The sequence below is a fragment of the Trichosurus vulpecula genome, chromosome 5, assembly GCF_011100635.1.
Source record: "Trichosurus vulpecula isolate mTriVul1 chromosome 5, mTriVul1.pri, whole genome shotgun sequence".
Classification (NCBI taxonomy): domain Eukaryota; kingdom Metazoa; phylum Chordata; class Mammalia; order Diprotodontia; family Phalangeridae; genus Trichosurus; species Trichosurus vulpecula.
Genome location: NC_050577.1, coordinates 285,276,326 through 285,292,334, shown reverse-complemented (window position 1 = coordinate 285,292,334; position 16,009 = coordinate 285,276,326). Strand labels below are relative to the sequence as shown.

At 43.4% G+C, this 16,009-nt stretch overlaps 1 protein-coding gene across 1 annotated transcript in view; it reads left to right on the top strand.

The window, feature by feature from the left end:
- The first annotated feature begins 12,225 nt into the window (after positions 1–12,225).
- The window catches only part of LOC118851633 (sodium-coupled monocarboxylate transporter 1-like), a 38,187-nt gene continuing 34,403 nt past the window's right edge, over positions 12,226–16,009 (top strand). Inside the window, exon 1 of the mRNA XM_036761142.1 lies at positions 12,226–12,576. Within this exon, the coding sequence (XP_036617037.1) occupies positions 12,226–12,576 (351 nt within the window). The remainder of the gene's footprint in view (positions 12,577–16,009) is intronic.

The following is a 16,009-nucleotide window of genomic DNA, read 5'->3' as shown; positions in this document are numbered from 1 at the left end:
GCCTGATTATACTACAAGAAAAATAAGCAAAATGGGAAAGACAGCAGTGCCTAGTGCACAGTGAGCTTACCTAGGTCCCAGGAAGCCTTAGGTCACTTCCAACACATACTTAGTGACCCTGGGCCCCACATTTTACTTCCCAGGGCCCCAGGCAGCTTTCCAAGACAGGCTTTCTTAACATTTGTTGGTGTTATGGATGCCTTGCACACTCTAGTAAAGCCTATGTACTCCTGCTCTGAGTCATTAAAATAAAATGCAGAGGATTTCAAAGGAAACCAATTATATAAAAATACAATTATTAAAATCCTTTTAAAAAATTAAGTTCCAGGGGCAGCTAGGTGGCACAGTGAGTAGAGCACCGGGCCTGGAGTCAGGAGGACCTGAGTTCAAATCCAATCTCAGACATTTGACACACTTAGTAGCTGTGTGACCTTGGGCAAGTCACTTAACCCAATTGTCCTGTCTCTCCCCATCCAAAAAAAAAAATAAGTTCCAGACCCTGGGTTAATAACTCCTACTATAAAACTACTAAGTTGTAAAATAATTGCCATATTGGTAGAGGGAGTTTGTTCACTTAGAGTTCCCTATACCAATTCAATCACAGATATAGATTAAAAAGATGATAAAGATCTAATTTTGAGGGCACTAGGATTCTTTCCCCTTTCTCTTCTCTAATACTCACTCAACTCGACCTCAGGGCATCTTGTGTTGGTGTCGGACAGTATTTCATCTTGTTAGGCTGTTTCAGTCTTGTCCAACTGTTCATGACCCCATTTGGGGTTTTCTTGGCAAAAATACTGGAGTGGTTTGCCGTTTCCTTCTCCAGCTCATTTTACAGATGAGGAAACAAAACAAGATTAGGAGACTTGCCCAGGGTCACACAGCGAGCAAGTAAGTGTCTAAGGCCAGATTTGAACTCACGAAGATGAGTTCTTGACTCCAGGCCCAGTGCTCTGTGCACTATGGTGCCACCTACCTGAGTACTTCATCTTATAGTAATGTGAAACACCAGCCATGACTTGGCTATTCTTCCTCCAGAAGCTATCTGTAACCTGTATCCTAATGTAATAACGATAGTGACGATGAAGACGGTTAACATTTATATAGCATCTACTATAGGCACTGAGCTAAATGCTTTACTCATTTAATCTCATTTGAGCCTCACAACAACTCTGGGAGGTAGATATTATAATGACCATTTTACAGACAAGGAAACTGAGGCAGACAAGGAGTAAGTGTTTTGCTCAGGTTCACACAGCTATGGAAGCTATGAGGTCATGTTTACCAGTTTCATTTGAGGGAGATGTCTGTCTCTCACAACACCTCTTTTGTCGAGAACTTTTACCTAGGCTTTCCCTGGGGAACATAAGAGTGCATAGCTCATATCCTGGTCTAGGAAAAGAACCCTCAGTTCCTACGGAAGCACCCAGAGCATCAATGTATCTCTATAATGCAGGGACTCTTAATCTGGCATATGTGAACTTGCGCTTTTTTATATTTTGATACCTGTAATTGGTTTCCTTTACAATGTGATGCATTTTATATTATGCATTTAAAAATGTTATTCTGAGAAAGGGTCCTAACTAAGTGCCTTCCCTTGTTAATTATTTCTGATTTTTCTCATAACTAGCTTGTTTTGTGTACATTTGTTTGCACGTTCTTGTTACTTTAAATTGTAAACTCCTTGAAGACAAGCATTATCTTTTGCCTCTTTTTGTATCCCCAGTACTTAGCATAATGTTTGCCACCCAGTAGGTGCTTAACAAATGTTTATTGATTGATTCAGCCCTCCCTCACTTATCCAATTCACTTTCGTGTCTCAGCATCACCTCCTTGAAGTCATGGTCCTCTTCCGGAAGGAAGGACAAACAAGAACAATGGATTGATTGAAAGGATCCAGGATACGAAAAAGTTAAGAATCCCTGACTTAGGGGAAGATCCCCTGGCTTGCTGCATGGATCCCCTGTGGGGGATCTATGGGAGGGCATGAAAGGGAGTCACTCCAGATAGGCAGGCATGGATGAGTGTGCACCATTGGAGATTGTACCCACATGGATGAGAACATAGCTCCATCAATGTATTGGAATGTCCAGAAATCTGCCCCTGTGAGGGGATCCTGGAGGTAATCACCTTCTGTCCAGAGGAAAGGTGACTGATGGCTCACAGAGAACTTGAGTATTCCACCACTGAACAGTCTCCACCCCAGGCCCTTCCTTCTTTAATCTTTTTCCTTCTTTTGGAGGGGGGAAGGCAGGGCAATTGGGGTTAAGTGACTTACCCAAGGTCACACAGCTACCAAGTGGTCGAATACCTGAGGCCTGATTTGAACTCAGGTCCTTCTAACTCCAGGACCAGTGCTGTACTCACTGTGCCACCTAGCCACCCCTTCTTTAATCTTTGCCCCACATTGCCCAGCCTATACCTGAAGTCTCCTTCAAACCCCATGTATATTCTTTCTATTACAACACTATAATTTCCTGTGTGGAAGACCATATCCTGGTTTCAGTGTTAATGGGAAAATAAATTTTGACCAGCAGAAATGAAGGCAGGTGGAGGAACCCAGAAGAAATGAGTTTCTGTCTCCTTGAGTCACCATTTACCTTCGTATCTTCCCACCAAAAATACCTTCCTTCCCTTTCAACTTTGCAAAGAATAATTTCCCCCTGTAGCAGATAAGCATGTTGGACTTGGAGTCAGGAGTCCTGTCTCAGACACTTACTAGCTGTGTGACTCAACCACTTGGTGCCTCAGTTTCTTCATTAGTAAAATGAAGAAAAAAAATACTACCTACCTTCCAAGGTTGGAGGATCAAGTGAGATAAGCTGTGAAGTGCTTTACAATCCTCGCAGCACTATGTAAATGGGTTTGTTATTGTTATTTTTTGCATGCTTCTCTCCAAGTCCAATTTCACAGGCACACAGAGACTCCGGGTGGGAAGGAGCCCAGAGGCCATCTCCTTCGACCTTTGCCTCACCAAGGGATGTCTTCTGTGGAAGTGCTCTTGCTTAAGACTCTAATCTCTTCCAGTCCCTGCAATTGCATTTTCAGATGTATATGTCTGTTTTACACACCCTTAGTCATTGTCTGTACAGCACTCTTAATTATGCTTTTTTCATTTAGTATTATTTCATGGTTGGCTAGACAGTGTCTGGCCTGGAGTCAAGAAGACCCGACTTCAAATCTGGCCTCAGACATTTCCTAGCTGTGGGACTTCAGCCAAGTTACTCACCTCTGTCTGCCTCAGCTTCCTCATCTGTGAAATGGGATGATAACAGCATCTGGTTGTTAGGAAAACCAAATGAGGCAATAATTACAAAGCCCAGTGCCTGGCATGCAGTAGGCACCTAATAAATGCTTCTCTTCTCCCTCCTCCCTTTGCTAGTCAGGGCATCCCATTTTTGTGCATTTGTACTGCTTGGACTGTTCCTTCTCCTCACCTCCAATTCCTAGAATCCTTGGCTTCCTTCAAGATTTAGTTCTGCAGGATAACTTTCCTGGTCTCTAATTCCCCCATCCCCCAGCTACTAGAGCCTTCCCCTTTAAGGGGTGTGTGTGTGTGTGTTACTGTATGTATACATGTATGTACATGTTGTATACAGGGTGTCCCAAAAGTCTTAATGCAGTTTAAAGCCTTAATAGCTTACATCTGCACTAACTATTTTAGAACACCCTCTATGGTATATAATATAAACAGCAAAGTGCAATGTTGTTGGGTCGTTTTATTGTGTCAGACTCTTTATGACCCCACTTGGGGTTCACCATTTCCTTCTCCAGCTCATTTTACTAATAAGGAAACTGAGGCAAACAGGATTAAGTGACTTTCACTGGATCACACAGCCAGTTAAGTATTGGATTTGAACTCAGGTCTTCCTGACTCCAGGTCCAGCACTCTATCCACTGTGCCACTTAGCTGCCCTCACAAAGTACAGCATGGAGGCATTATTATTATTCTTGGGAGACATTTTCCCCATTGTGGTACTGATGGGGCCAAGGGTGTGTCTTGAAAGCCGAAGCTTTTCAGTAAGAACACCACCCCCTGCTCCCATCTGTATTACCAGGAACTCTGAATGAGTTAGATGTTTCCCCAGAGTCCTGCCAGGGCTGGGTTTCTTCTTTGTCTTCTTTGGGGTTCTCCCTCTCCCCCATTTCCTCCTTTGGTTTCTTTATATGAAATGATGCCTCGCCCTGGGCTTAGTCTGGGACTTGAATGGACCTTAGTTGGGGTGGGGGGGAATGGTACCAGTCTTGGGGGGGGGTGCCATTTCCTGTCTCAATAAAAATCTCTAATTGTGTAAAAGGGGTGTCCAATGTAAGGGAAGGGGAGAGGAGGGCATAGTTACACAAAGAGCCTGATTTCCCTTTGTCCTCCACCCTAGAGAGATGCTCCTGCCTCAGACTGATCAGAGTGGGCCTCTGTTCCTAAATCACAATATCTTGGTTCGTGCCGGGCCTCCCCTGTCCTCTTATTTCCTCCACCCCCCAGATCAGGCCTTCCATGAGATGGATGGAATGGTCCTTCCTAGGGCTGGCCATCTAGAAAGATCCCTGTCCTCCCAGGAGTTCTGTGCTGACTTTGCTACTGACCAGTGTGTGACCATGAGTACCTCGATGACTTTCTCCTCTCTGGGCCTGTGTCCACATCTGTGAACCTGTATCTAGTACCATGTTAAAGGATCCCATGAGGGAGGTCTGAGCTTGATCAGGATACCTGGGTTTGAATCTCAAACTGCCTGGCTATAGACCTGCCTAATTCCAGTTTCTTCCCTGAGCCTCAGCTCAGGCTCCTTATCATAAAATGGGGATAATCATACTACCTGCCTCACAGGGTTGTTGTGGGGAATGCACTTTGTAAGCCTTCAAGTGCTTGAGACATGTGACCTATTGTAACTCTTTAAGATGCTTTGTCAAGGGGAAAAAAAGATGATGCCTCGTCATGGTTTGAAGTTGCGTTCCCAGGACGGGCAGGTAGAGCGCCCGTTTCAGGACAAGACAGCCTCTTTCTCAGCTCTGTACACAAGCTTCTGGTAAAACTCTCTCCACTCTATTCCCTCCCCTGACAACCTTTCTCCGTAAAACAGAAAGAGGTTTGTGATTCAGCAATATTCAGGACCTGGGATAATGGGCCATGGGAGCATAGGTCTAGAGGTGGAAGAGGCTCCAGAGGCCAATCTTTTCATCTTATAAGATCAGGAAACTGAGTCCCAGGGAAGGAAAATGACTTAGCCAAGGGCACAAAGGCAGGAAGTGCCAGAAGGAGGGCTTGAACCCAGGTGTTCCTGGCTCCAAGACTCCTGGCTCCTCTCTATATTGATGGTGTTACCAAGAAGTCGATCATCAAACCAGAAGCTTAGATTTACATCAGAAAGGGATCCTAGAGGCCCTTTAGTTCAACCCCTTCATTTTACAGATGAGGAAACTGAGGTGGGGGGGCTAAGTGATTTATCTGAGGTTAGGGAGGTAGAATATTATAGTATTGAACAGCTAGGTGGTATAGCAGTGTAACCAGAATGGCCTTTGTTTTCTTTGAATGACTCAGTTTACCTCATTGAGCCTCTGGACACTGTGGCTTGCTCTTCCGGGGCAGGAGGCCCGGGGAGCATGCCGGGAAGCAGACAACTTCCTGTGTGAGGAGTCATGGGGCTGGCTGAGGGGAGGTGTTAACGGCTATGCTAGGGGGAGGGGCCAACTCAAGAACCAATCGGCCCTGGTCATTCGGGCGGAGCTTGATGATGTCAAAAACCCTATAAGAGGGGAGAGGACAGCTTGAAGATTCTCTTCCTTTTCCGGTTGGAGCCAGCGACAGTTACAACGACCGTTACAGAGGCAGTTACGACAGTTACATCGTCAGTTACAGTTGCAGCTTCAGTTACAGACACAGACACAGCTGAGGCAGGAGCTGCCAGTAGCAGAGCTGACCTACGGGAGGAAGCTGAACAAAGACTTCAGGCCAGTGGGTAATCTTATTACCATCAAGGGGGAAACATGATTTTGCTTTACGCAATCATGTTTCTCTGTAGCCTCCTGGTTACTCTTTCAAGGCGTACTTATTGGGCCTGGAAGATTATGATCAACATATCAAAATGGGGCTTCTGGTTCATGGGTTGGTTACTGTGGAGCCTAAATAAATGTTTTGATTCTTCTGCCTTCTATTTTGAGAGTTTCTTATATCCGGCGGTTCCGAACCTTTCAGACATGTTTATGATCCTCTTTGAGATTATAAACTCTGCCCTCCTGATACAAGCAGATGGAGTGCTTCCCTGGAGTCAGGAAGACCTGAATCCTCAGACACTAGCTATGTGACCCTGGGCAAGTCACTTAATCCCGTTTGCCTCAGTTTCCTTATCTGTAAAATGAGCTGCAGAAGGAAGTGGCAAACCACTCTGGTATCTGCCAAGAAAACCCCAAATGGGGGCATGAAGAGTCATGCATAACTAATCAAAAAGAGAGATAGTAAACAGTAAAACTTGGGTTGAAACTCTAGTTCTCTGACTCCAAATCTGGCATTCTTACCACTGAACCGCACTGTCTTACGTCCAGCTCCCCAGGGAAATGAATTGACTTGCTCAGTGTCACACAGATAGCATATAACAAAGCTGAAATGGGATCCAGATCTCCTAATGTCAGCACAGGAGTTTGATTAGCCATGCCTCAATCAATCACCTTTAACAAGCTATGAAAGGGGCAAAGAGAATGCCCAAGAGCAGGCCAATTTGTCTACTTATCAAAGAGTTAATCTTCTCATGGGGATTTTACAACTTCCTTTAGGAACTGGGAGAGAAAGAATGGGCTTTATCAGGTGTTTCTTGGGCACACCCTCCATAGGGGCTATAAAAAGTACTGCTGAAACAGTGGGTCCTGAGGTCATCTCCAGTCGTCCTGATCTATATCTGGCCACTGGACCCAGATGGCTCTGGAGGAGAAAGTGAGGCCAGTGACCTTGCACAGCCCTCCATCACTTAAATCCAATTCTCTTGCAACTCATGGCAAAACCTTCTTGATGTCTTGGTCCTCTTTGAGAACAAAGGACGAACAACAATAATAAAAAACACTGCCACCAACAGCAGCCATCATTTTCCCCGCTGTGGATATCCCACTCATTGAACTGAGTGCTCATGGCTTTGGTGTTTGAATCCTACTGGAGGAATCAACTCAAGCCCACTCAGGCATTATTTGTTGAACAAATGCCTCCTAGGTTGTCTTAATAGGATTTGACTTCACTTAATGTGAGGCATGTGTAGATGGATACTTTGTCATTCCAATCTTAGGAGCATAGATGGATCTAGGGTGAAAGGATAACATAGCTGGAAGGAATCTTAGAGACCATCTAGGCAGCCTCTTCACTTTACAGATGAGGAAACTGAGGCCCAGGGAGGTTAATTACTTGCCCAAGGTGACACAATTTCAGTAGATCATAGAATCAGAGATGTAGAGCAGGGAAAAACCCTCTCCAAAACCTCTCCTTTTACAGATGAGGAAACTGAGCTTCCAGGCCAGTGGAACCAGTCATAATTAGGGTGGGTGGTCTGAGCTTTGCTCCAGACATGGAAACATAGAGGGTACAGACAGTCTTTTTTTTTTTAGAAACAACTAAATTTAATACTTTCAAGAATAATTAGTTAAAATAGGAAGCCAGTGGAAGGTGAGCTTCTTCCCCCTTGCCTAAGCATCCTGGGAGTTCTCCATGGAGTCTTGTGTCCAGATGTTTGAAACCTCTCCCTGAAATCTCTCCTCTATCTTCCCTTCATTTTTCCTAGACCCCAGTCACCAAAGCTGCTAGTTTAAGTGTGGTTGGGAACACTTGAACCTCTTCTCTTATGCCTCTCCAACTCTACAGCTTCTTCACTGAGCCTCTCTCTCCCATCTTTTTTGGTTCTCCACCCAACTCTGCTTTTCTGTGGGGTGCATCCTTGCTCCCATGTGAAGGTGAGGGAAAATTAGTTTGGGAAAGAGGAGGAGGATGAGGAGGAGAAGGAGAAAGAGCAGAAGGAAGAGAAGGAGAAAAAAGATGAGGAAGAAGAAGAAGAGAAGGAGGAGGAAGAAGAAGAAGAAGAAGAAGAAGAAGAAGAAGAAGAAGAAGAAGAAGAAGAAGAAGAAGAAGAAGAAGAAGAAGAAGAAGAAGAGAAGGAGGAGGAGGAGGAGGAGGAGGAGGAGGAGGAGGAGGAGGAGGAGAAGGAGGAGGAGGAGGAGGAGGAGAAAGGGGAGGGGAAGGAGAAAGAAGGAGAAGGAGGAGGAAGAAGAAGAAAGAGGAAAAGGAGGAGGGGAGGAGAAGGAGGAGGAAGAGGAAGAGGGGAAGAAGGCATCATTAATATTCATGGGTGTGGGTTAGCAGGGCTAACCAGTGCTGTTAAACCTGAGCTCCTCTATCTAGCCCTGGTACCGAGGAGAGTCTGGAGAAATCATTAATTCTTAGGGAGAAATATGTGAGTCAGTCTTATATATATATATATATATATATACACATATATATATATATATGAATGATATATGATGAAGTATGATGAAGTTTGTGAATAAGACTAGAAGGCTAACAGAGGGAAATAGATAAGAAAAAATGAGACTATGACAACTTTTAGGAAAAGAAAGTGACTTAAGTCACTTTAGCTGTAGCTTCACAGCTACGAGGACCTTCTAGGCCAGCTGGTCCAGTCCCCCTAATCTTATAGCTCAGGAAGCTTAGGCCCACAGAAGTTAAATAATTTGTCAAGTTCAAGAAGCCAGTAAGTAGCAGAGTCAGAATTCGAACACAGGTCCTTTGACTTTAATATCAGCTCTCTTTCCATTGAGCTGCCGTAGTACAAGACTATAGACTGGTGTCTAGTTAATAATAATAATAATAATAATGGCTGACTTTTTATAGCCAGAAAGACCTGGGCTCAAGTCCCTGTCCTGCCACATACTGGCTGTGTGACCCTGGGCAAGTCACTTAACCTCAAAGTGTTCAAGGTTACTCTCTAAGAGCGTAAATCAAAGAGAAAATACCACCTTGCATTGGTAGAGAGTTTTCACGTCTAGAACTTCCTTCCTCCATTTATACAGCATTTTAAGGTCTACAAAGAACTTTACGCACATTATAACATTGGATCCTCACAACACCCCTACAGAGGTAAATGCTACAGGAGAAATGGAAGGCATCAAGCATTTAATAAGCACCTGTGTGCCAGGCAGCGTGCCAAGAGCTTTACAATGATTATCTCATTTGAGCTTTACAATAACCCTGTGAGGTAGGTGCACTTATTATCCCCATTTTGCAGATGAGGAAACTAAGGCATACAGAGTTAAACCACTTGCTTGGGGTCACAAAGGTAGTAAGTGTCTGAGGCCACATTTGAACTCAGGACTTCTTGGGGAGAATAAGAAACTTTCAAACTTTCAAGGAGTGATAGTCTTAAGCCTCCACTAACACCTAGAGATTTCTCATTACTAGAAACAGGTTAAGCAATCCTGTAGGACAGAAAGAAGCTAGAGGAGAGCCTAGAGGGACGTTTTGCACCTTCATGATCCAGGGGTCTCTTCTAAAGTGTAGGAGCCAATGGGAAGGCATTCATTTGTTCAAACAGCATTTCCCTATTTTGTTAAACCCTGAAGTATCAACTTCAAAGGGATATCCTGAAAAGGTGCCTTGATTCTCATGGTAAGCAGGGAAACAGCTTGTGTGAACTTACCAGACTAGTTCTTACAAATGAGCCAAGTGTTTGACATAATTACAAATCATGCATTTGTTTAAATGATTGAATTACCTGGATCTAGTTTTCCTCCAGAAGACTATTATTCCTGCATAAAAAGATGCAGAGAGAATTCTTATTTACACACACACACACGTATGTATATATATACATAGATAATATGTGTGTATTATATGTATTCCATATAATATAACTATATGTGTAATATTATATATAATGATACAGGGTGTTCCTAAAGTCTGGACACATAGGCAAAAATGCATTTCAAGAAATGAAATGAAGGAAATTTTCAACAACATTTTATTTAATTGGAATATTAACAAATAGCATCTTCAATATGATTTCCATCATTTGTGATGCAAAGGTTGATGCGCTTTGCAAGATTCACATGAACTCAATGCAATGACTCCACACTGCCATCAGTTTTAGCACATTCACTCTTTATACGTTTGATCAAGTGTGTTACATCTGTGATTTTCATTGAGTACACCTGCCCCTTTAGCATACCCCAGAAAAAGAAGTCGCTGAACAAAACAGTCTTCGGTGAAATGGCTAATGAGATGTTAATGAGATTTCCTATGTGTCCAGACTTTAGGGACACCCTGTATATAATCTGGGTATTTGTATACCCTGAACTATGTAACTATATACATGATGGCAATGGTAGTCTTTTTTTAAAGAAACAACTGAGCTTAGTACCTTCAAGAATAAATAGTTAAAATAGGAAGCTGTGTATTGTATATGCCAAATAAAGAAGGTGAAAGACAGTCAAACAATCTTAGAGCAAAAAGGGATTAATGGAATTTATATGATGCTTTAAGACTTATAATATATATTTACAAATATTTTCTCATTTTATCCTCAAAATAACTCCCTCTTACAGATGGGAAATCTGAGGCAGAGGTGAGGTGACCTACCCAGAGGCAAACAGCTAGTGAGTGTCTAAGGTGGGATTTGAACTCAGGTCTGCTTCCCTCTCACTCCAGTGCTCTATCCTCTGAACCACCTAGCTACTGGTACCTGGTCTACCCTTGCCCCTTATTTTCCAGAATAGGAAACTGAAGCCCAGAGAGGTTGTGAAAATACTAACCCCAAAGAAATGCCTACTTCAGAAGGTGAGAGCAAGTCTCTTAGAAGAAAACTGTGGCATTCAAGGAGAGACATAATTTCTGGTTAATTAGTCATTTTATTAATAATTTTATTTTATTATTTATTAATAATTTTATTAATAATGTCAGCATTTTAATAAAAAGAGGTCAGTGGCACTCTGGAATGCCAAAGATAATCATGGCAGCAGGCTCATCATTTATATGCCCTTGGAAGAGTGGTGTTCCTGAGGATAGCAATCAACTCTGGTTAACAATGACAGGTGGACTTTACAAAGAGAAGTGAGCTTGCGCCAATGAGGGGCTGAGAGTGACACGATGTCACTCTTGGACAAAGAGACTATCCCCATACCTTAGAATGCCCCCAAACTTGGGCAATCTAGACAAAAGAATCTACTGCCATCCAAGCTTGGTTGAGTGGAATTCACCTTAGATTAGAGATTCCTGGTAAGGTTGAATGGGCACTGACCAAGATTGAGAAGAGTTAATTAACTCTCAATGTCCAAGAGACTGAACTTTGAAATGAGGACTATAGAAAAAAATGGAGGAACTTTGGAACTCCCCAAATCACTGGTTATTAATAATCATTTCTCTCAAAACCTACTACCTGGCAATCATATTAAATGACTTTGTCATTAGTCATATCATAGAAATACTACTTGTCACCTAAATCATTACAACACTGAATCTTGAATATTATCCAGAGTAGGCTTATCCCCTATCTGATTAGCAGTTGTCTTCATGTGTCTTTATTTATATCTAAGGATGTGTCTCAGGCTGTTACTAAGGACACACGTATCTGTAACAGACGAATAAATCTTTTCCTTCTACCGTTTAGAAATCTGGAGAAGGTAAGATCTACCGTCTACTACTACTAATTTTTTCTCCACACCCACAACCGATTAAAGAAATTATCTGTTAAAAGAAATATCTCTCCACTTATCTTCCCGTAATGCCAGGAGTTGCAGAGATAGACTTAGACCCACACCCTCCTTCAGCCTCTCCCTGTCATTTAAATTTGCATTTGCCCTTCCCAATGGGGTGGCCAAAGCTACCACTTCCTGCTAGTTCCCTGGCCAAGGTTCGAAGACACAGGACTCCTCGCCGTCACCACCAGTCCCAGTCAGGTGCCGGGCATTCAAGTCTGCAGGACCCAGCCTAGTTTGGATGTCCCTCAATCTGGCAAGCAGAGAGTCTCTGGCATCATAGTGGCCTGCACCTGCCGAATTTTCTTTTCCCACTTTACCGTACTTCCAGTCCTGGGTTCAGGGTGGACAGCTCCCGGAACGTCCCACTGCCGTCTCTGCCCGCCCCAGTATCTGCTCCCCTGGGGGCCAAGGAGGGGACACTCCCTGGGACACTTCTAGGAAGGCTCCAGTGGCCGGGCTGACTGACAGCCAGCAGCTCCCGGACGCTGAAGCTTGCGCTGCACAGTCATGAGCGCACCGCGGGAAATCGGCACCTTCGTCGTGTGGGACTACTTGGTGTTCGCCGGCATGCTGCTTATCTCTGCCGCCATCGGTGTCTACTATGCCTTCGCCGGGGGCGGCCAGCAGACCTCCAAGGACTTCCTAATGGGCGGCCGGAAGATGACCGCTGTGCCCGTGGCACTGTCCCTCACCGCGAGCTTCATGTCCGCAGTCACAGTCCTGGGGACCCCCTCTGAGGTCTATCGCTTTGGGGCCATATTCAGCATCTTTGCCATCACTTACGCCTTAGTGGTCATCATCAGCGCCGAGGTCTTCCTTCCAGTTTTTTACAAGCTGGGAATTACCAGCACCTACGAGGTAAGGTCACTGACGTCCTGTTTGGTTTGGGTAGATCTTACAGTACTGAGTTTGTGGTCGTAGGATTAAAGATTTAGGTTAATCTGGTCCATCCCTACCCTCCCATTGGGTCCCAGAAGAGGATAAATGGCTTGTCTAGGGTCATACAAACATTAAGAGATAAGTCCTCTGATTCGAAATCCAGAGTTCTTTCCACTGTGACATACTTCCTCCCCATCTATGAAATCCTATCTTCCCCGCCCTGAACATTTCTTGGGAGCACAACAAAGACACAGAGACCTGCTTATTTAATTATCCTTCTCCTCCTCTCAACTTTGTTGACTCATTGGGAAGTAGAGAAGTGGAAGGATTTCCAATGCATTTTTGTTCATTTAAGGAGCTTTGTAAGTCTCCCTTTTCCTGAAATTTTAACTTTTGCTATAGAAACACGGCATCCCAAATCACAGTTGGAGTGTGGGCTATAAATGTTTTATTCCTAGACCAAATTAGTGAGAGGGGACAAAAAAAAAATACTGAACTGGAGCCAGGAGAGCTGAGCTTTGGCTTAAGGATTTGTTCCTGACTGGGTTTCCAGGTAAGATCATAAAGCACTGATGCCAACCCCAGTCTTGGCGATGAACTTTTTCCCTGTGTGTGTGTCTATGCACAAAGCGTTTATCCTGCTTCTTTCTCCTTTTGTTGTCTGGGAAAAGTAAGATTAACTACACCCTGCTCTTTTCTCATACCTGTATAGAGGAAACAAGGTATGCTCTAGTCTAGAGGATAGAGGGCTGTCCTTGGGGTCAGGAAGACCTGGGTTGAAGTTTCACCTCCCTGTGACCATGGGCAAGTAACCTAACCTTTTAGTGCAGGGCAACTCATTAAGACTTAGAAATGACAGCTGACTGATCTGCATTGAAGAAGAGAGTGTTCACACTGAGAGTTACATGCACTAATGAAACCACATGTCTGGACACACATACATATTTATATACATATATGTGTTTATGTAATAGAGATCTGGACTGAAGAGATACACATGTACGCATGTGTATATATACATGCACACATTTGTATATATGCATATACATGATAGAGACAGAAATAACCATAATATTAACATGTTCAAAATACTGGCATTTTTCTCTAATATACTTTTTAGAATCATGGCATACACACCCATACATACATACACATATGACATCAGTGTCATAAGTACAATGCAATATAATGTATAATATAAATATAATAAACATTTTATTTATGATTTAATTTATATATTTATGTGTAGATAGATCTTGATATATATATATAGAGAGAGAGAGAGAGACTCATGAGTATATCTATATAGACATATATATGTATAAAGAGAGGGGAGGAGAAAGAGAGAGAAAGACAGAGATAGACGGGGATAGGTAGAGAGAGGGAGAGACAGAGGATGAGAGAGAGGGAGAAGTGGAAGAGAGAGGAGGGGATGGAGAGTGAGAGAGAGGGAAGGAGAAGGGAGAGGGGGGAGAGGGGGGGAGAGAGAGAGAGAGAGAGAGAGAGAGAGAGAGAGAGAGAGAGAGAGAGAGAGAGAGAAAGGAAAGAGAAAGAGAGAAAGGAGAGGGGAGGGGAGGGAGGGAGGGAGAGAGTTGTGATTTCACCGCAATAAGAAACTGCTTCCCCTGTTGCAGGTCAGCACCTTCTCTGCATCTTATAGCCTTCAAGAGTCCCTTAGATTCCCACAGTCAGTCTTCTATGTGTCAGAAATGAGACTCGCAGTTTTTTTCTTAGCTATAGTTCTCTATCCAGTACACCAGGGTGTGTGTGTGTGTGTGTGTGATCTTTTGAACTTGAGCAAGTCTGACGTTCATTGCAACAAGTGCACACGATATACCATTACAATATACAAATATATCCTGTGATTCTGTAAAATACTTTAGAGAAAGTTGCTGGGGTCCTGGAAATCCTATATCCTGGTGATTTCTGTCTGTGCCATATACTCGCATTGGACAGTGAGCTCTGAGAGAACCAGACTGTCCCTTCTTTACATTTTGTCTCTCTCCCAAGGCCTCGCTCAGGGAGTGCTCTGCATACTCTAGGTACTGAAGAATCTGTTGACATTGCACAGGGTTGATGCTTAATCAAGATAGATTGAAGTTAAAAAAGAAGGGGGGTGGTGCGGGGAAGAGACATGAAGGTAAAGGGCTTTTGAAACGTGAGCACAGAAAGTTTGGTCTTGAATCTCTGGTAGGACAGAGATGCCTTCAGCGTTCTTGTTCACCTCCACCCTTCAGCATCTGTTAATTAATACTTTGAAACTCAGCAGACAGTGTTCCATTTCATACAGCATAACAACCAGGGGTCAGCAGTTCCTAGTTAATCTAACTGTTTGCTTCAGTTGACAGAACTGATGGGCAATTTCATACTGAGGTTGGTTCAGTTTACATGAGGTACAGTGGAAAGGGTTGGATTTTGAGTCAAAGGATCTGAGTTCAAATTCTGATCCTGCCATTTGTTTGACCTACTCACCCTTTCTGGGACTGTTTGCCTCTCTGGAAAATGTTTTGGGCTCTCTCACTGTTCTCTCTGAACCAATTGAATCTGCACACTGCCTCCCCTTAGTTTTTCTTTTTAAAATAATTAATTTATTTTTAGTTTTCAACATTCACTTCCAAAAGATTTTTGAGTTTTAGATTTTCTCCTCCTCCCTCTCCTCCCCTCCTCCAACATGGCACGCAATCTGATATAGGCTCTACATATACATTTCCCCTTAGTTCCTTCATGGCTTGGCTTAGGTGCAAGTCTTTTCCTAGAAACCTTTTCTGATCTTCCCAGTTGATAGTCGTTTTTTTCTTCCCTCCCCTTGCCCCCTACCAAATTATCATGTTATTATCTTGTTATAGATTCAGAGCTGAGAGAGAATCTAGAGGCCATCTTGTCCAACTTCCACATTTTACAGATGAGGAAACTAAGACCAAGAAAGGTGAAATTACTTGCGCAAGTAGTAAGTAGGAGTGTGCAGATGCAAACTCAGGACCTCACATTCCAAATCCAAGGCTCTTTTTACTGTACCACTTGTTTCATTTATATTTCAACATATTTGGCTCTATTGCCCTATAGAATATAAGCCCCTTAAAACAGAGACTAGTTTTTTTAATCTGTGTATCTCTAATACTCAGGGCAGTGCTATGAACAATTGTTTGTTCTATGGAGAGGGGTGGGGCTCACCCTCTGATTTTATTGGTATGGAACTAGTTAAGAAAAAAAACAACTCCCTGTATACACATCACTGTCTTACACTGTCAGACCTCTTCCTCTCCCTCCCCTTGTCTTCTCTGTCTGTCTGTCTCTCTTTATGTCTGTCTTCTCTCTCTTTGTCTTTCTCTCTCTCTGTCTCTCTCTGTCCTCTCTCCCCCCACCTCTCTCCCTCCCCCATCTCCCCCTCCCACTTTTCTCCTTCCCTTCTCCC